A 20,022-nucleotide genomic window follows, 5' to 3' on the forward strand; every position below is an offset into this window, starting at 1 on the left:
GTGGTGCCCGCCTTGTTCAGCCAGGATGGATGCCAGAGAAGGACTGTGGAAGGTGGTCAGACACATGCTGTCTCCTTTTGGCCTTTCCTGAATCCTTCCGGTTGGTGGTGGCTTCTTAGTTCCATGTTTCTTACCGGGACCTCCTGTCGTAAGACAACTCATTCAAGTGGTTACTAGGGTTCCTGGCCAGGGTAGGTGGTTGTGTCGGTGTGGTTCTCCTAACAGTATGACCCTGTAATCAAGAAAAAAATGGTTTTCTGCTTTTAATACAACCTGGCCAGTGTATGTCTTCAGCTGTGAAGAACATTGGTTCCTGCATGGATCTCTAAATTATTCCAGTATTTTGCAGTTGGAGCTCTTTTGTCAAGATCTGGTAAGTGGGAGGGAACTCAATACGCAGGTCTTCCTGTTACTGCATAGTAAGATTTCTTCCAACAAGGGCACTAAATTGAAGGCAAAAAGAAAACGAAACTGTGAAAAGCCTGCCCCCTTTATAGAGGAGTCTGCGGCAAGGGAGGGAGAAGAGGGGGTCAGCTTTTTAGGGAACTGAATCCAGCCCCAGCTCTGTGGTTCCAGTCCTGATGCCCGAGGCAGGCGCTGCCAGGGCATCTGCGCCCCCTCCCCCCTACTCCAGTCCCCGGAAGGAGGAGGGGTTCTAGTGTGTTGGCGGGACACAGCCTTAGATCACCACAGTGTGAGGAAGAAAGGAGGTCTGAAGCACTCTCTCCTTTAAGACAGGACAGATCACTTGATTTGGCCAGAGTGTGTCCCCTGGGGTGGGGGTGGCGTGGGGGCGGGCCAGGGGTGGATTTCCACTGAGACGATTCCCTGCAGGAGCTTTCAGTGCAGAGAGTCAGTGGCTGACTCTTCCTACAATCTTTTTCTCACCTCAGATCTACTAAACTGGAAAAAACCAACTCCTCCAAGTTGATCCACAAAAAAAGGTGGAAATGTTCATGAGTATTTTTTTCAAACCACCGTCCAACATGGGCTCATGCACAGATGTGAGTGATGATTGTGTTCACAGTGGAGGAGCCGCACCTTGTCCCAGGCAAAGCCCAGCACTCATCTCTCAGTATTTGGCTTCTTGAGGGATGACTGGACAAGCCAGAGTTCAGGAACATGGGACGAGCTAAAGGGCCTCCAGAAGCTAAAAGAGGCAAGGAGGGACCCTCCCCTGGGGCATCAGAGACAGAGCAGCCCTGCTGACCCCTGGGGCATCAGAGACAGAGCAGCCCTGCTGACACCTTGTTTCAAAACGCTGACCTCCAGAACTGAGAGAGAACAGGTTTCTGCTGTTTTAAGCTGCCAGGCTTGTGATAATTTGTTGCAAATCTAGGAAACCAGATTTAATTTCCAGAAATGAAAAATATATTCTTTGTCATATTTTTTTAAAAAATTCTCAGAGAAACTTGCTGACCTCCTGCCCTAGAGCATGGTGGTCACTTGGATCCCAGGACCCCTTGTCATATCCTGTGTCCCCTAACGTCTGAGACTCACAAGGGAGGGTCCACTGATCTAAAAAAGGCTGGTCGGTCCAAACACCCACAGGAGCCAGAGAGAAGGAAGGAAGTAAAGGGGATGGAGAGGACTAGGGCCCCTGGAGAGGACCAGCTGCACCTCTCAAAGGTGGTGAAAAAGCAAGATGCCGTGTGCATGACATGGTCTCATGTCTATAAAATCGAAAAAAAGGATACAGTTACGGCCTACAAACATGTATGCATGTATGTACACACATGTCTAAATAATGATTTCAAAGCTTGTGACACATGTTGAAGGCTGTACATGAAGTTGAGGACACGGATGCTCCCTGGATGGAGGGCTGGATGCTCCTGTGAGCAGGCAGGATGCCCGGCCATGCCCAAGGGGGGAAACTGGGCACGTGAGAGATGATCACAGTCCTGCTTTATGTTGATTATACATGAGAATAAGAGAAATATAGAAAACTACACAAAGATATAAATGGAAAACAGTACAGAGGGCAGCTCTCAACTGCCCTCTGTACTGCTCAGCTCCAACCAATGCCCCCTTCCATGTCCCCCTAAGGGCACACAGCCCAGTGACACCAGATATCCTGTGCTTCTAAAGGAGCAGGAAATCTGGATTTTCATGTGAAATTAAAACACTGCAGCTTCCAGCCTCTTAGGGAAGAAACAATACTGATTCTACACCATGTCTTCCAGGAAACACCATGAAGAAAAACAAATCCTCGGGGCCACCTCCAGTACAAGCCAGTTTGCACCCCTAATCTGAAGCAAACCAAGCTTGCATGAGATTATGTCTAGAGGGAGTCCAGGGCCTTCTGGGTCCTCTCTGAGGGGGAGGTGGAGAACCGTGAGACCATAAATTGCCTCATGTACATTCAACTCAAATTCTGTTACCAAATGAATTTTTTTTTTTAAGTTGTTTTCAATTTTGAGAGACTCGAAGGTTTGAGATTGTTATAAGGACCATTCTACCTTGCAATCTCCATAGATAATGGTACACAGCACAACAGGCCCAAAATGTTCATGGTTTGGGGTCAGACCAAACATGGCTGTGAGATTTGGGGATGAGACAAGTCTTCTGACAAGGCCAAGGCTGATGGGTGGGGAGAACCATTATGGAGCAGCTGTGCGCCTACCCAAATGTCTGAGCCATTGGTTCCAACTCCACAGATTCTGAGCCTCAGCCGTCACAGGCTCCTGAGCCTGTTTCAGGCATCTGACTTAATCCACTTCCAAGGCTGAATTTTTCTCTGATAGGTCCTCAGTGAAGGTTACTCGCCCACAAGTTACCGTGACCTACCGGACCATCACAGCACTGTGTCTACCGGGCTGACATCTCAAGACAAGGGCTCCGTTTACGTCATGAACTACTGCATCTTCCGCCTGCCGCAGCTCTTCTCCACCTGTGTGGCCTTCTCACTTGTGGCTGACATGGGCATTCAGAGAGGGGCCGTAGGTAACTGGTCCATGTCCTTCTGGTGCGTCTGCTTCGTTGTAACTCTCATCATCTCCATAATCGATGTAAGTGACCTCTGGTGCCGCTTTCGTTACTTCTGGTGCAACTTCTCCATCACCTATGCCTGCTACGCCACTCTCATCTGTCTCTCAGCCTCCATCATCTACTCCGTCACCTACGTCCAGTTCCTGCCTTATGGTCCTTACAGGGACCGGGCAATCGCTGCCACTGCATTCTCCTGCATCGCGTCTGTGTTTTATGCCATGGAAGTAGTCAAAATGTGGGAGCTCTGCAATATTCAGAAGACCTCCTGCTGTCTGCTCACTGTGCCAGAACTGCTGAAGGTGCTGGAGACCTTCATGGCCAGTGTCATCTTCACCTTCATCAGCTACACCTCCCTGTACCTGGACCAGCCGGCCCTGGAGTGGTGTGTGGCCGCGTAGTCCATCTGCTTCATCCCAGCAGCCCTGGCCATCGTGTTGACCCTGGGCAAATGGCAACACAGGCTGCCCGGGCCCTTCCCCCTCTTCCAGCTTGTGCTCAGCCTGCTCTCCGTCCTCCTCTATATCAGTGCTCTGGTCCTCTGGGCACTCTACCAGTTCAATGAGGAGTTTGGCGGACAGCCCCATCGGTCCAGTGATATGGGCTGCATCATTGGGCTCAACTACGACATGTGCTTCTGGGACCAGCAACTGGCTGTGGCCATCCTGACAGCCATCAACCTGCTGGTTTACGTGGCCGACATGGTATACTGGGCTCGCCAGGTTTCTGTAGGGACTGAGGACCAGCCCAGTGTTCCTGATGCCCCCTGCTCACAGGAGGTATCCTCACCGAGCTCTGTCAGCCCCTGATATCCTCTTCCTGGCTCTCCTCTCTCCTTGCCCGCGTTCTTCCCTCTCATCTCTCGCTCTTTTCTATTTCCTTCCCTCCTGTTCTGTCTCCTTCCTGTCTTGTGTGGTTACACACATTCTGTTTTCCTTCCTTCTCTTGCTTCTCTCATTTTTTCTACATTTTTCTACCGCTTGCCCCTTTCCTGGTCATCCTTGCTTTTCTCATCTCCTGTGTCCTGACCACCTGTGCCCATTTACCTTCTCCTGATCAGAACAGCCTGGCATAAATCAAGCTCCCACTCAAGATCAAATTCAAAAGTAAGACAGAAAAGACTGAAAATAACCCAGGTGTTCATCTTTAGGATGCGGATTAATAAACGATGATGTAGTGCAAGAGGGAATACTCTGCAACAGTGATAGGTAAATATCTCCTGCTGCTCTGCTAAGTCGCGTCAGTTGTGTCAGACTCTGTGCCACCCCATAGATGGCAGCCTACCAGGCTCCCCCGTTCCTGGGATTCTCCAGGCAGGAACACTGGAGTGGGTTGCCATTGCCTTCTCCGAAATATCTCCAGGAGACATGAAATAAAAATAGTTAAGATATAAATCAACATGGAGCATACTATCTTTTATATAATAAAAATGAGGGGAAATAATATTAAATACACCTGCATGTGCTTGATTTTCATCAAGAAGCTGAGGAAGGACTCCCCTGAGTTCCTTGGAATAGTTATCTGGTCTGGGTGGGGAGGGGAGCTGAGGAGAGTGAATGGAGCCACAGGTAGAAGTGAGGTTGCTCAGAATATGGCTTTTTCAGAATATTTTTATTTGGAACCATGTAAATATTCCCTTCTTAAAAAATAAAATTTATGTTTGAAAAATGTACCAACTGGAGAAGAAGAGTCAGGGGACAGATAGTTGGCAGACGGTCTCCATGCTCCCTGCAGCCGAAACGGACAGGCTGCAGGAGGAGCTGAGAGATGCCCGCACCGGCCTGTCTCCAAAACAGACAGAAGGGAGGCACCTTGGGTCCAGGGGTCTGGGGAGGGGGAGCTGTGGTCCCCAATACCCCTTGCTGAGTGCCTAGGGCCTCCCCAAGCCCTTTAGCACACACAGGTGATGGAGAAGCCCCCGGTGCCCAGCCTCAGGTCCTTCCCTTGCTCCCTGCCTGGCCTGAGCTCCCTATCTCCCGGGGCAGCGGCCAGAGGCTCCCTCCTCAGCCAGAGCCTCCCCCAGGCAGGGTGACTCCAGCTGACGCCCCCCAGACTGTGTCCTGAGCCACATCCAGAACACAGCCCGGGGCACAGATGTTTCCATTCTCTGGCCAGCTTCTTGGAAAAAATCACAGAGTAAACCTTCCATAGTCCACCTTTGAGTGGAGAGAGAAGGGACTCTGCTCTCGGGCAGCCTCAGGCACCAACCCGGGAGCCAGGCATCGACTGCCAATCCGTGTGACCCTTGTCTGTGTGGCTGTCTCCGTTGGAAATGTCTCTATAGGAAGACTGATGGGCCAAGGAGATTCAGGCCAGGTTCCAATCAGTCCCTCCCTAGGGTCTGGACCCTCTCTGTCATGTTCTGGCTGGCTTGCCAACAGGAAGTGGTCAGGCTGGAATGGGAACTTGGCCACAGGACCTCTGGGTGGGGCACTAGAGCCAGACCAGGACACAGGGGAGCCAGGAGATGAATCCTGGACCCAAGAGAAGAGGGAAGGGGCTCAGCATTTACTGATGTTCTGTTCCCTGCTGGGGCTTCCTTGGTGGCTCAGATGGTAAAGAATCTGCCTGCAATGCAGGAGACTCATGTTTTATCCCTGGGTTGGGAATATCTTCTGGAGAAGGAAACGGCTTCCCACTTTAGTATTCTTGCCTGGACAATTCCATGGACAGAGGGAGCCTGCGGGGCTACAGCCCATGGGCTCGCAAAGAGTCAAACATGACTGAGCGAGTAACACTTTTTTTTTTTTTTGCTTATTACTTGCTGAACTTTGCAGGGAGACAGACCTGTATTCAAATCTGGGCTTTGACAGGGAGTAACTGTGTGAACTTGAGCAAAAAAACATAACACACTGGCCAAGCCTCAGTCTCATCATCTATACAATGGGGATGACAATAATAATATCCCTGAAGATGAATGAAATGGAGGTGATGTCACCGAGTCAGTCTGTTGGTGCTGAAAAAAATATTGGACACTCTGTCCCTTTGGGTCTAAGGTACAAAGCAAATCCAAGCAGATTTTAAGGTCCTAAACCCACATGACTGGGTTCAAATCCCAGCTCTGACACCTAAAGCTCTGTAATCGGGATCCGTTGACCTCTCTGTGCCTGTGAAAATGGGGACACTGAGTGCACAGTGCAGGGGCCTCTGGGAGGAGCAAAAGATTCCACAGCAGAGCTCAGCCTGCAGTGAGCACGACACATACGACCTCTTGTAACTGTTGTGTCCACAGCAGCCCCGCTGCAGCCCAAGTCCTCAGGGCCCCTTTCTCAGCCGACAGAACCTGTGAGCTGTCACCTGAGGTCTCTTCTGGAGCCAGGCTGGGCTGGTGAAGTTTGCCCAGTTGGTCTTTTCTGGGTCTGCTTCTGACCAGGAATGGAGAAGAGGTGGGGGTGGGGGAGCTTAGCTCAAGCCCATCCCCTCACCCCCCACTCCAACCAGTATCTGTTTCCATAATACCCTCCAGTGCTATGCCTGGAATGAGGGTGAGCTTCCTCAGAGAACAAAGTTCCCCCAAACCACCCATCTGGGCCACCAGGCTGCTCATGGGGTGTGGGTTCCCTCAGGCCTCCTCCCCTTCTACATTGACCCTGACAAGCCTTAGGGCCAATGACACCCTGTCAGCACTTACAGCCAAAGGAAGGCACTCCCCTGGTCCCAGCTGCAGCCCCCCAACCCCTGGGCTCCTGGCTGCCCACTGCTGCCCGCAGCACACCATCGCTCAGGCCACCTGGTGACCGCAGTGGTCCAAGTCCATGCTGAGCCGGGGCCAGCTGCGCATCGGCCCAGACACTGCCCCCACTAACGCTCCTATTGCTAGTGTGAGACCACTGCTTATGCAAAACCCTTACAAGAAAGCCTGCTGTTCTTTCTGCTACATCAGGCAGGAAACACTTCCTGAACAGTCTGTTCCTGGACCTTGTCAGAGGCTGGCAGGACCCCAGAACCCTCCATCATCTCTCTGACCCTCTCCCACAGGGTCTTGGCTCCCCAGTTTTCTACTCCCCATCACACAAACTCAGATTCAGTTTTGTTCATGTGTCAATCAGAATGTGCTTAAATATAGGCACATAAAGACACCGTTTTCTGTCTCTTCAAGCAAATAGGATGGCTCAGCCACCAGCCCATTACTTGGAAGTTGTTACTTTGTATTGAAACAAGTCTGATATGTTAAGAGCATATTATTATGGGGTATTATTGGCACCCCACTCCAGTACTCTTGCCTGGAAAATCCCATGGACGGAGGAGCCTGGTAGGCTGCAGTCCATGGGGTCGCAAAGAGTTGGACAAGACTGAGCGACTTCACTTTCACTTTTCACTTTCATGCATTGGAGAAGGAAATGGCAACCCACTCCAGTATTCTTGCCTGGAGAATCCCAGGGACGAGGGAGCCTGGTGGGCTGCCGTCCATTGGGTTGCACCGAGTCGGACACCACTGAAGCCACTTAACAGCAGCAGCATAAAAAGGAATGAAATATCCCACAATTACTTTCGTGGAAAACACGAGGCTTCCAAGATAAAATCTAGAATATCGATCCACAAAGCAGAAGTATCTTGTGCTTTGTTCACTGAAGTTTTCCCAGTGCTGAGAAGAAGGCCTGGTACGTTGCAGGAGTTTATTGAATAAGTATTAACACAAGCTTACGACCTCAGGCTCCTTCCTGCCTGGACCTCCTGACCGGGATACTTTCCATCCCTTCTACCTTTAGGGGAAATATTTGAGAATCAGTGATTCCTTTGTTTTCTCTTTTAATTCTCCCAACTTTCCCATGGCCTTGTTTGATGATCATCTCCACGGAGAAGGACAATTGAGAACCTGAACTTCCCCCCACCTCATATTTGAGGATGTCCCCATTGTGTGAATCATGATGAGAAACTGGGCCTCACCCTCAATAAGAAACTCAAAAGGTGTGGTAAATATTTGACCTGCCGCCATGTGAAGTCTGGACACACACCTAAGAAGCAGGTGATATACAGACACCAGGTCAGATCAGATTCCTACTCCTGGGGCCTGAGTAGCATCCAGAGTCTGCTGCCAGGGACCATGGTGGCTGGACCAGCTGCCCTTGCCTGTGCCCCAGCTGCCCAGCACCCCTCCTTTCTGGTGTAAGCCTGCTCTCAGGCCCGTCTCTCCCTAATACTTCTCTAGCAGCCTTCTAGTACAGTCGTTCTCTGCCTAAGTTGCTAGAGGTGTTTTCTGCAGGATGCAATCAAGAATCTTCTTTAAAAACTGGTGCTATCTGTAAAGCAATTGTCCTTTAATAAAAAATAAATAAATGTTTAAAAACTGGTGCTATTATCTCCATTTTCTGGATGAGGAAACTGAGGCTCAGAGTGACGTTGCCTGGACAGGACTACTATGTTCCAGGCTGAGTTCTGATCTCCGTTCAGGGTTGGGGTGTGTGTAGACATGTAGCAGGAAAGGCCCTGAGATGACCAAGAGGAACTGGAAGTAATTCTCAGTGACTGCAGGGAGGGAGGCGATGAAGCTGGAGAGGTAGAAAGGGGTGCGAACCTACAGGGCTTTGGAGGTGACATTGTGCGGTTTGAGGGAGCAAAGAAAAGCGGTCAAAGGTGACTTAGTTTGAGTTCAGCCCAAGCTGACTTTGAGGGCAAGAATGGAAATAGAGGAAGCAGTGAGAAGCTTATGAGGGGAGCACAGGTGAGAAGGCTGGATGGATCTGGACCAAGATCAAGTGGATGCTCTAGAGAGGAGGAAGAGTGTGTGTGTGTGGTGTGGATTCACAGTATTTTGTGAAGCACATCTGTGAAGGTGGTGCCGTCAACTGAGATGGGAAAGACAAGGAAGGATCTGTGTGTGTTGGCGCTAGGGGGGTTCAGGAGATGGCACCAGACATGGCGAGTGTGAGGCGTCCTGAGACATCCAGAGGGAGTGATCCGGAGGCAGTTGCATATGACTCAGGGTCTCTGTAGAGATCAGCTCTGGAGGCCAGAATTGGGGAGTTACCATCATACAGTCAAAACACTTCATTCAGTATCTTCTTAAATGTCACATCCATAGAGTGGCCTGACCTCCACCCACCTACAATAGCAGCCTTGCCCACCCCTACCTTCCAATAACTCTTTTTCACCTGTTTTCCCTTTATCATAGTATTTATCACCCACTGACCTGATATTATATATTGGTTCTCAGATTTTCCATCTTGTGTCCTAGAGGATAAGCTCCATGAGCGGGGAACTACTGGTTATCTTCTCTGCTCTCTGTCCAGTGTCTAGAAAACTGCAAGGCAGATGCTTGGTGCACAGGCGTATTTGTCAACTGAGTGGAATCTTAAAGCCATCGGACTGGACGAGGACGAGAAGGTGCCCAAGAAGAGGTAGACCCAAGTCCTGAGGATCTGAGACCCTCAGATGATGGCTGCAGGAAAACTAAGAGCAGGAGTCAGAATCTTGACTGGAGTAGAGGAGTTGGGGAGGGTTTGCAGTGAGGCCTCCAGACAAGGGCTCCTGACACAGGAGAATTGTGTTGGGAGAATTGATGATGAGAAGGTACATGTATATTGAGTTGCCCTCATGGTGCTCACTGGTGACCTGGTGAGAACAGTTTCCATGGTGACGTGGGTACAGAAGGCAGAGAAGGGCATAGAGCCGGTGAGAGGTGGGAAAACAGAGAGGGGGGGTGTAGATCGTGTTTAGGCAGCTTGTGGAGAAAGCGTGCAAAGGAGAGTAGCTCAGCAGGTGTAAGGTTGGGGATTTTGTTCTAAACTGTGAGACACTACTGTACGGCATGCAGACACTTGTATGGCTTCCAGATACTTGGTGTCGATGAATAGTGGTTAAATTTCATTTTCAAATGCTGGTGCTGAAACCAAGGACTCTTGACTGCTTGACCCTCATTCTCCCATTGGCTTGGGATACTTTCCTCTGTGATCCAGGGGTGGGATTTGTGCTGCTACAGAAGAAAAGATTTGATCTGTCAGTTCCCCTACACGTTGAGGAAGTTCCCAAGCATCTTGTCCTCTGATATGAATTCGAGTCCCAGACCTACCACTTAATCCCTGTATGACTTTGGCCGAGTTACTCAACTGCCTTGAACCTCAGCTTCAACATTTTACAGTGAGCAGAGTAACAGCCCCTACTGCACACGAGATCACACATAGGAAAAACCTAGAACTGTGCCTGGTGCCCAGAGAGCCCTGTAAATGCCACCCACCGTGTCACTTGGTCCTGGTGCTGGGCTGTGTGATGGGCACTGGCTCAGGGAAGGAGAGGAGCTCTGTCAGGTGCAGGAACTCAAGGAGGAGGATGCTGACGTCACACACGAAACCTCTTATTCCAGCATCGGGTAAGAACGGACTCATCTCTCCATCCTTCCTTCTTTCCTTCACTCCATCCATCTCCTCACTCACTGGCAGATACCAGGGCCTGTGGCAAGCTCTGGGAATAATGAGATCACAGTGAAGCAGCCCTGATCTCAGGCTGGTCCAGCCTGCAAGGCAGCCTGTGGGATGGATGGCCCAAGGGCTCCCCCTAGTGGCCCATCACAGCCAGACAGGCGGCCCCATCCAGCAGTTTCCAATGTTCATAAAAATCCTTAACAGCGGAGATCATGACCCTGAAAGTGGGGACACAGGGAAGGAGAGAAGCCAGAGAGGTGTAGCTGGCCCTCCTGGCCCTTCCAGAACTGGTTTTCATAGGTCAGTGGTGCAGATAGAAGGTATAGCCAATATTTAGCAGTATGATTACAACGTGTGAGAGTTTGGGATCAGTTGAGCCTGGATTTGAATGTCTGGAGTCTTAACTTACCTGGAACCCCCTCATCCCTGCTGTTTAGGACTCGGCCTGCAGGGCTGTGCCCTCTCTCTGCATGAACAGGCAGCCCAGGGAGATGGCATGGGCGAGGATGGACCAGAGACAGACCTCCCCCTGGTGGTGCTCAGCCCTGAGGCTAGTGGCTCATTCATGGCTGCACCGCACAGTCGCCTATTGTGGACAGTGCTTCACAAAGCGTGTTCCCCAGACAAGCAGCCATACAACAAGGGAAACTTGCTGCGAATGCAGATTCCTGGGTACCCCCCAGCCCCCAACCTGCTGAATTAGAAACTCTGGATGGGGCCCAAAGCCCCCCAGGTGATGATGAACCGGTTGCAGTCAGAGAACGCTGTGCTCAGGTACCAGGGAATGCTGAAAAGATACCTTATGTGATTTGAATGTCTTATGCATCAGAATCTCGTCTGGAGGTCAAAATACTAAGAGGGACCTGCCCCAGCCCCACACCTCCACTCCTCCCCACCCCCCACCACGGGATTCTGATTCACTGGAGCTGAACCCAGGCAGAGATTAAAATAGCAACTCTGCAGCTGCTTCTAAGGCACAGTCACCACTCTGGTTTGGACCCTTCTCTCCATACCTTGCGCTTCCCTGGTAGCAGAGCTGGTGAAGAATCCACCCACAATGCAGGAGACCCAGGTTCGATCCCTGGATGGGGAAGATCCCCTGGAGAAGGAAATGACAACCCACTCCACTCCTTGCCTGGAGAATCCCATGGACAGAGGAACCTGGTGGCCTACAGTCCATGGAGTTGTCAAGAGTCGAACATGACTGAGCGACTAAACCACCACCACTCCATACTAGACCCATGCTGGACGCAAGAATCCTATGAAATGTTAGAACTCACTGCTTTACAGATGGAGAACGCAAGGCACAGAGAAGTAACTTCCCGTAGACCACCCCGCTACCCCAAGGCAGAACCTAGATTCCAACCTAGTATGCTCAGGCTCCAGAGTCCACCACCTTTGATGTCCTTGTTTTACAAATAAGAGGGAGGAGTTGCTGAAGGTCACCTGGGGGGCACCCATCTAATCTGTACCTTTTTTTTTTTTTTTAACTTGAGGTAGAATTTTTTAGTTCTATTTTTATTTAGTTTTATTTATTTTAGTTTTATTTTTATGTATTTTTAATTGGGGATATAGTTGCTTTACAATGTTGTATTAGTTTCTGGTGAATCAGCTACATGTATATCGATATCTTCTCCATCTTGGACCTCCCTCCTGCCTACTGACCATCCCCATTCTGTACCTTTGCCTGGAAGCTCCCAGTTCTGTGGCACTAATTTCAAGATGGGCCGAATGGACCCTTGAGCGACATGTCATAGCCACAAATAATGCCACCCTTCTGGGCAAAAGTACACCCGAAAAAGAGAGGTGGGGCTGAGGCAGGGATAATGATTAAATCACATGGACTTCCTAGACCCACAGGATTCTAGATGTTAAAGAAAAAAATTGTTTCTTGTTCTCGTGCTGCCTCATGAGTTTGTCATCCTCTCTGGGCTGGGATTCCCATAAGGAAAAGCATTTCAAGGCAATCTTTAACCAGACTTTAAGCTATTGTCCTTTGCACCCTTTCTCCACCAGCATCCTGAACATGATCTACACCCCTTCTCCGTCTTCCCTCCTCTCATTGGCTCTAACCCCCGCCCTGCCTTCTGTTCCCACCTCTCCATGGAAACCGTTCTCACCAGGGCACAAGTGAGCACCATGTGGGCAACACAAGGTACATTTCTCATCACGAGGCCTCTACCCACAAGTCACCGCATAGGAAATCTTCTCGGCAGTGATGGTCCTCCTGCTGCTCAGCCTCTCCTCCCTCCTTCACTAACTCCTCCTCCTCTCCCATCATCTGAGGGTCTCAGGATCTCAGGACTTGAGCCTAGGCCACTTCTCTTCATGCCTTCTCATTCTCATCCAGTCCAATGACTTTAAGTCAACAAGTATTCTTGTGCTCCGTGCGTGTCCCAGGCGCTGATCCAGTCACTGGACAGAGAGCAGAGAAGAAAACCAGCAGTTCTGCCTCCATGGAGCTTACACTCTAGTACAGGAGGTGGAAGATGTGCACATCAACATATGCCATTTGGTGATAAATGCCATGAAAAGGGAGAAACAGGTGAAGAGAGAGTTACTGGAGTGTGGGGAGGGGTGGGGTGGCAAGGCTGCTATTTTAGGTGAATGGAGGTCAGGCCGCTCTATGGATGTGACTTTTAGGAAGATACTGAAAGAACTGAGCAGACCATGTGATGGCAACTCTCCATTCCTGCCTGTGCAGCTGATCTCTATGAAGACCCTGAGTCCTACGCAACTGCCTCCTGATATCTCCCTCTGAATGTCTCAGGACACCCCATATTCACCATGTCCAGTCCCCCCTCTTGAATCCTCCACCCCCAACACTTACTGACCCTTCCTCATCTATCCCATTCTGTCAATGGCACCACCTTCACAGATGCTCTTTACAAAATACTTGTGAATCCACTTACTCTAGAGTTGCCGCTGGGTCTAGATCTGTCTACCCTGTCACCTGCACTCCTGCCATAGCTTCTTTTTATTTAGTTAGTTAGTTATTTTTATTTCTGGCGGCATTGGGTCTTAGTTGCAGTGCATGGGATCTCAGTTGCAGTATGCAGGCTTAGTTGCCCTGCAGCATGTGGGCTCTTAGTCCCTAAACCAAGGATTGAACTCATTTCCCGTGTGTTAAAAGGCAGATTCTTAACCACTGGACTACCAGAGAGGTCCCCTGCTATAAGCTTCCAGTTGCTTCCTCTATTTCCATCCTTTCCTCAAAGTCTGGTTTGGAATAAAGTCAAACTAAGATACTTTGAAGGCTCCTCTTTGCTCCCTTAGAATGAAACACCAACTCCAAAACATCACCTGCCAAGCCTTTCAAGCCCAGACCCCTTTTCCATGCCTCATCACCTCCCTCCCTCCAGCCACTGGGAACATCTTCAAGTTCCTCTTGGTCACCTCAAGGCCTTTCTCCTGACATGTCTACATACCCCCAACCCTGAATGGAGACCAGAGCTCAGCCTGGCACACAGTATGTCCTGTGCTCAATCTATGCCACTCTAAAGCCTCAGTTTGCTCACCCAGAAAATGCAGATAATAGCTCCTGCTTTTAGACGTGATGGCTCTTGATTACACCTTGCAGAGAACATCTCTGACAAGAAGGATGTTGGGTAGCTTGGAGAACTACTAAGGAGGGAGGAGTCTCAGAAGAGACTCAGACCAGGAAGGAAGGTGCTGGATAGCCAGGGCACTGCCAAGGACAGCTGGTCCAGGCACCGTGCCTATTGGAAGCACACACCGGATCCTGCAGGAATTCTGATCTGACCCGATGGCTGTATGTCACCTCTTCCTTAGGTGTGTGTCCAGGCCCCACTTGTGGGGCAGGTCAATGATTTACCTGGACTTTTAAGTTTCTTATAACTTTTCCCCCAAGTCTCACACAATAGGAACATCCTCAAATGTGGTGATGATTTCAGGTCCTCAGTGGTTGCCCTCCATGGAGATGTCCATCACACAAGAACAGGGATTGTTAGGAGGATTCAATGAGACAAAACATGACTCAGTGATTCTCAACATTTCTCAAGAATTTCCCAGAAAGGCAATAGATCCCAGTCAGGAGGTCCAGTCTGGACCATGAGGCTGTAAGCTCGCATTATATTCATTCAGCAAACACTGTCCATGTGCCAACGAGGCAGTTATTGACATAAAAGTTATAAGAGGTATCACATACAGTGCTCATTGCATGACAGGTACTGCTCTGGATTCATTTGTTCCTCCCAGAAGTCCCTGAACTATGTCCTCACTGTTCTCTTTTTCACAGGCACAGAGAGGTCAGCTGGCCCAAGATCACACAGGTAGTAAGTGGTAGAACTGGGATTTGAACCCAGGCACTTGGGTTTAGGATCTTAACCTCTGATTAGCATTGACTTTGTATCATATATCCAAGAAACATAGAGTAGCCAACATTTTCTCAGCAGCAGCAGACAGACGAAGTGACTTATGACCTCCACATCGTTTCCTCATTGGGGATATCATTGTTCTCATCCCCATTTTCTAGATGATGAGACTGACTCTCAGAGAGGACATATACTCAAGGTCACACAGTTACTCCCTCTCAGAGCCTGAATTTGAATACAGGTCTGTCTACCTGCAAAGTACAGCAGGTGATAAAACCTCAGTAAATGCTGACCCTCTTCTCTTGGATCCAGGAATCATCTCCTGGCTCCTGTCTGTCCTGGTCTGACCGCAGTGCCCCACTCAGAGGTCCAGCTGTAGATCCCTCATATCAGCCAGACGGCTCCCTGTTGATACCTCAGTCAGAAAATGCCAGAGAGTGTGGAGAGTTTAGACAGGGGCTAATGAAGCCTGCCCCTCTTCTCCTCTGCTCAGCTGAGTCCCTACAGTCACCTTCAGACAGGAGCCAGACACACAGACAAAGGGCCATGTTGTTGGCCTCCTCGCTGGGCCATGAGGCAGATAGCCAGGTGTCTGAGACCGCAGGAGGGAATGGTCCCACTTCTCTCCACTCAAAGCAGGACTGAGGAAGGCCACCTCTGTGATTTTTCCAAGCAGCTGGTCCAGAGCCAGAGGATGGGAACATCTGTACCCCAGGCTCTGTTCTGGATGTGGCTCAGGACACAGTCTGGGAGCATCAGCTGAAGTTACCCTGCGGGGAGGAGGCTCTGGCTGAGGAGGGAACCTCTGGCCACTGCCTCGGGAGACAGGGAGCCCAGGCCAGGCAGGGAGCAAGGGAAGGGCCTGAGGCTTGGACACTGGGGGGCTTCTCCATCAACTGTGTGTGCTAAAGGGTTGGGGGAGGCCGTGACCATCCAGAGTAGACACCTGGACCCAAGGCGCCTCCCTTCCCTCCACTTTTGGAGACAGGCCTTATAGGGGCATCTCTCAGCTCCTCCCCCAGCCTGTCCATCAAGGCTGCAGGGAATATGGAAACCATTTGCCAACCATCCCTCCTCGGACTCTTCTTCTCCACTTGGTATATTTTTCAAACATAAAGCTTATTTTTTTAAGAGTGTAATATATTCCCATAGTTCAAAGTCAAAATGCTCCAAAAAGTTACACACTGAGAAACTGCACTCCTACCTATGGCTCAAGCCACTCTTGCCTCAGCTCCCCTTCCCCACAAGGACAGATGATTCCTCCACTGCACTCCAGCCCACTTCCTGGGCTTCTTGATGCAAATCAAACAAATACAGATATATTTCTTTTTATTTTCACTACTATTATTACTTAAAAACAACTCACTATTCATCAGTCTGCATCTTATGTGTTTATTAAATATATCCTGGAGATATTTCCATATCATTATTTGAGAGCATCTTCGTTTTTCCAGCTGTATAGTATTCCCTCTGGTGGCTAACACCGTGGTTTATTAACACATATCCTAAAGACAAGCATGTGAGTTATTTTAAAACTATTCAATCTTATTTTCAGATGAGATCTTGAGTTGGAGCGTGATTCACGCCAGGCTGCTCTGGTTAGGAAAAGTGGTGGTTGAGGCCATTAATTGACTTGCAACTCCCACCACCTAACCAGAAACCTAGGGCTCCTAAGGGCAAAACTCAACATCCACAATTTTAGCACAATCTGCTCCTTTTACGAATGTGAAACTGACACTCAGATCAGGGACAAGACTCATCTGTGGTTATAAGCTCTGCTATGGCAGAATTGGAGCTAGAAACCAAATCTCTTGGGCTCTGCTCACCATATGACTCACGGTTCAGCCCCAGGGAAATCAGACCAGGGATAGGGGGCCACTTGACTGGAATCAGGACCAGGCATAACTGTGGAGACAACCGTGGACACTGGATCTGTCTCTCCCTCTGGGTTTCCATTTCCTCCTTCACTGCTTGGGATCAGTCCCTTTGTTCTCTCCCAGCAGAAGGAACACTGCTTTCCCTAAAGGAAACACGAACTCCCCAGTCAGGGCGAGAGTATATTCGGGCTGCTGAGCTGGACTCTGAAGAAGTGGAAAGTCAAGAATGTGCAGGAATTAGTGAGTCTGGGACACCTCAAACTGTAGGGGCACCTGGAAGCGATTTGGGTTTTTGACAAGAATCACTGGAGAGTCGGACAGACCCATGGAAAGTGACTGAGGAAACTCATGTTATGAAAGAGAAACATGTTCACCACCAAGCAGAGCTTGTGGGGAAGGAGGGTCTGTGTAATGAGGAAGGATGTGACCAATAAATAGGACCTGGCAGCCAAGAGGAAACAAGCAGAGAGGGTGGACAGAGGGGAGGGAACTGGCTGCCATCTCCATGTCTGAGTCTCCAGGACTGTTAAGTCCAGGGGCCCCGGGAAGAGGGGGGCTGGGAAGGACCAGGGGTCTCTGGCACCCCTGCCCCCTCTAGCAGATGAGGAAACTGACCCTGCAGCAGTTAGTGCCCTCCTCAGGGGGACGGGGCAAGTTTGTGCAGAACGAGGGTGGACGGGGCAGAATCCCAGCCTGGAGGATGCTGCTGCCACACTTGGCACAAGCAGCGTGGGGCCGTGGACAGACAGCCAGCCTGAGGACAGGACACCTGGGTCCTGACTCTGACTCTGCCACACGCAGGGTGACTCTGGACAAGTGCATCCCTGGGGCGCAGCTGCTCCTCCTCTATGATGAGAGGGTTGAATTCAGCAGAGGACCTTTACACTCTCTTTTGTGTTCCACAGTGAGGGGACTGGACCAGCCTTGGAATTGTGACAAATGACCCTTAACTCCCAACGGGAGGGACGGAGCAGCCGCCCTCATGAGCCACGAGGCTTGGACAGTGAGCCCACCCTGGACAATTCTTGTACTAAAGCACAGAGGCATCTGCATCCTCCTGGGATGTGAGATCCCGGGCTGTGTTCAGTTGGGTTCAGGAAAATAGTAGAATATGAGATTCCTGCACCCAGAATTGGGGAGGTCAATGCATACTTGTTTTTGTGGATGAAAAAATTAATCAACAGTCAATATAAGAAAAAAATGGAAAATTTCACTGGAATCAACCTGGGGAGTGTAACTGGGGAAACAGTCTCTCAGGAAGCTCTGAGCACTGTTCTGAAGAAGTAAGGAGCGGGCCCAGATGTGTGTGACAAGGGGCACACAGTTTGGTACAGGTTACTGCTCTTTAGGAGGAATGGATATCTTAATTAATGGTTTTAGTGCTTTTCTAAGTTTGGGAAGATGCCAGAAACAGTTCATAAAAAATTCTCTTGAAAGTATCCTCCTATCTGAGGTCTGGCTCTGCCAGTTTTCTCAGAGCACCAAGTGCTTTACCCTGATTTTCACCCTGAATTCCTTTAAGGATGAACTGTAAGTCAGTGACTCCAGTGGCTAATAACTTGATTCTTGTAGAACTGAGTGGTGGGAAACAAGGTTTATCGCACAGTCCTCTCTACTTGCGCTTAGTCGCTCAGTCGTGTCTGACTCTTTGCGACTCCGTGGACTGTAGCCCACCAGGCTCCTTTGTCCATGGGGATTCTCCAGGCAAGAATACTGGAGTGGGTTGCCACGCCCTCCTCCAGAGGATCATCCCAACCCAGGGATCGAATCCAGGTCTCCCGCATTGCAGGCAGATTCTTTACCCTCTGAGCCACCAGGAAGCCCTCTCCATGTGTTTCTGTCTTAATTTCAACCAAGGTTTGGGAGGCATCTTTGACCATTTTGTCTCAGGATGCTAGGAATGTGCATTTCCAGGTCAGGTGAGGATTTCTTTGATAGACCACTCAAATGCTAGTACTTATCTAGCCCTGGGAACAGTAGCCAAAGGCCTGTGGATCACCTGTCTTACTAGCCTGTCAGTTTCTGAGAAATGGTCCCTCCTATTGCTTCTTTCCATATCTAGAGTCATACTATTACAATCATGGGTCTTACAGGACTATATATATGAATTGCTTCAAGTAGTGTATTCATTGTTATTTTCCATCACAGACTCAATCACAGACCTGTTAATGCAAGAAACAAGAATCTTGTAAAATAGGCAGAATACAAGTAGCACAGCTATGACATTAACCAGGTCACCGGTAAGCAAGCACTAATACCCTCTTGGAGTTGCATGGCTTTCACTAGAAAAATTCATCTTTACAGTTGAGCAGGTATTTCTGCCCTTGGGGACGGCTGGTGAATAATAATGCAGATGTACAGTGCACACCAGAGGGGAGAGAGGAGATCAAAACAAGCAGAGAAAAATACTGTGCTTTTTAAGTTTTTCTTTGCTTGCTTTACATATGAATTTTATTTCAGTCCTTCTTAAGATTTTTCCCATAATGTGGATCACCTCATGGCAGCCCTCCGCATTCACCCCTCCTACCACTGGGTGACGATCACATGTTTCAGGAGCCAGGGGCAGCAGAGGGGGTCCTTCCCCTCCCCTCCCCCACAGCCCTGAGTGCCTGGCCCCTGGCCCTGGTGACATTAGGATGCTGGGCTCTGAGGCTCTGTGACTGAGGAGAGGAGATGGGTGGTGCCTTCACAGCCACCAGTTACTGTACAGGGCTGCTGGTCTCCATGCAGGGGAGCAGTGGGCACACACACATGTACACACAAGTGCACTGAAATGCACACAACTGCACACCTTTATAAAGAGGCAGCCCATGTGTCACAGCCCCTTTAAGAGTTAGGAAGGCAGGATATTGGCATTGTGGTGGGGCCCAACTGCTTGTATTGAGGCTGGGCCACACCCTCATCCTGTGGTTCACCTGTGGGTGGGGAGTCAGTGGGCGGGGCTCCCAGAGACCTAGTTTAGGGTGAGAGTGGAAATTGGCCAGGACTCTTCAGAGCTCAGGGCTTCCCAGGTGGCTCAGTGGTAAAGAATCCACCTGCCAATACAGGAAACACAAGAGATGCGGGTTTGATCCCTGAGTAGGAAGATCCCCTGAAGCAGGGCATGGCAGCCCACTCCAGTATCCTTGCCTGGAGAATCCCATGGACACATACAGACTGAAAGTGAAGGGTTGGAGAAAGATTTTCCATGCAAATAGGAACCAAAAGAAAGCAGGAGTAGCAATACTCATATCAGATAAAGTAGACTTTAAAACAAAGGCTGTGAAAAGAGACAAAGATGGTCACTACATAATGATCAAAGGATCAATCCAAGAAGAAGATGTAACAATTATAAATATATGTGCACCCAACACGGGAGCACCGCAATATGTAAGACAAATGCTAACAAGTATGAAAGGAGAAATTAACAATAACACAATAATAGTGGGAGACTTTAATACCCCACTCACACCTATGGATAGACCAACT

At 49.7% G+C, this 20,022-nt stretch overlaps 1 protein-coding gene across 5 annotated transcripts in view; it reads left to right on the forward strand.

Annotated features, from left to right (window-relative positions):
• LOC102406542 (myeloid-associated differentiation marker) overlaps positions 1–20,022 on the forward strand; it is a 109,619-nt gene that overhangs the window by 51,652 nt on the left and 37,945 nt on the right. For 2 of the 5 annotated variants that reach the window (XM_045163689.1, XM_045163695.1), the window contains one exon: positions 295–373. The exons of 1 other annotated variant lie outside the window; for it this stretch is intronic. In XM_045163689.1, the coding sequence (XP_045019624.1) occupies positions 295–373 (79 nt within the window). Of the gene's footprint in view, positions 1–281; positions 374–20,022 lie in introns of all 5 variants that reach the window. 2 more of the 5 variants (XM_045163690.1, XM_045163691.1) reach the window with 1 other exon arrangement.

Source organism: Bubalus bubalis, chromosome 20, assembly GCF_019923935.1.
Source record: "Bubalus bubalis isolate 160015118507 breed Murrah chromosome 20, NDDB_SH_1, whole genome shotgun sequence".
In the NCBI taxonomy this organism is placed as follows: domain Eukaryota; kingdom Metazoa; phylum Chordata; class Mammalia; order Artiodactyla; family Bovidae; genus Bubalus; species Bubalus bubalis.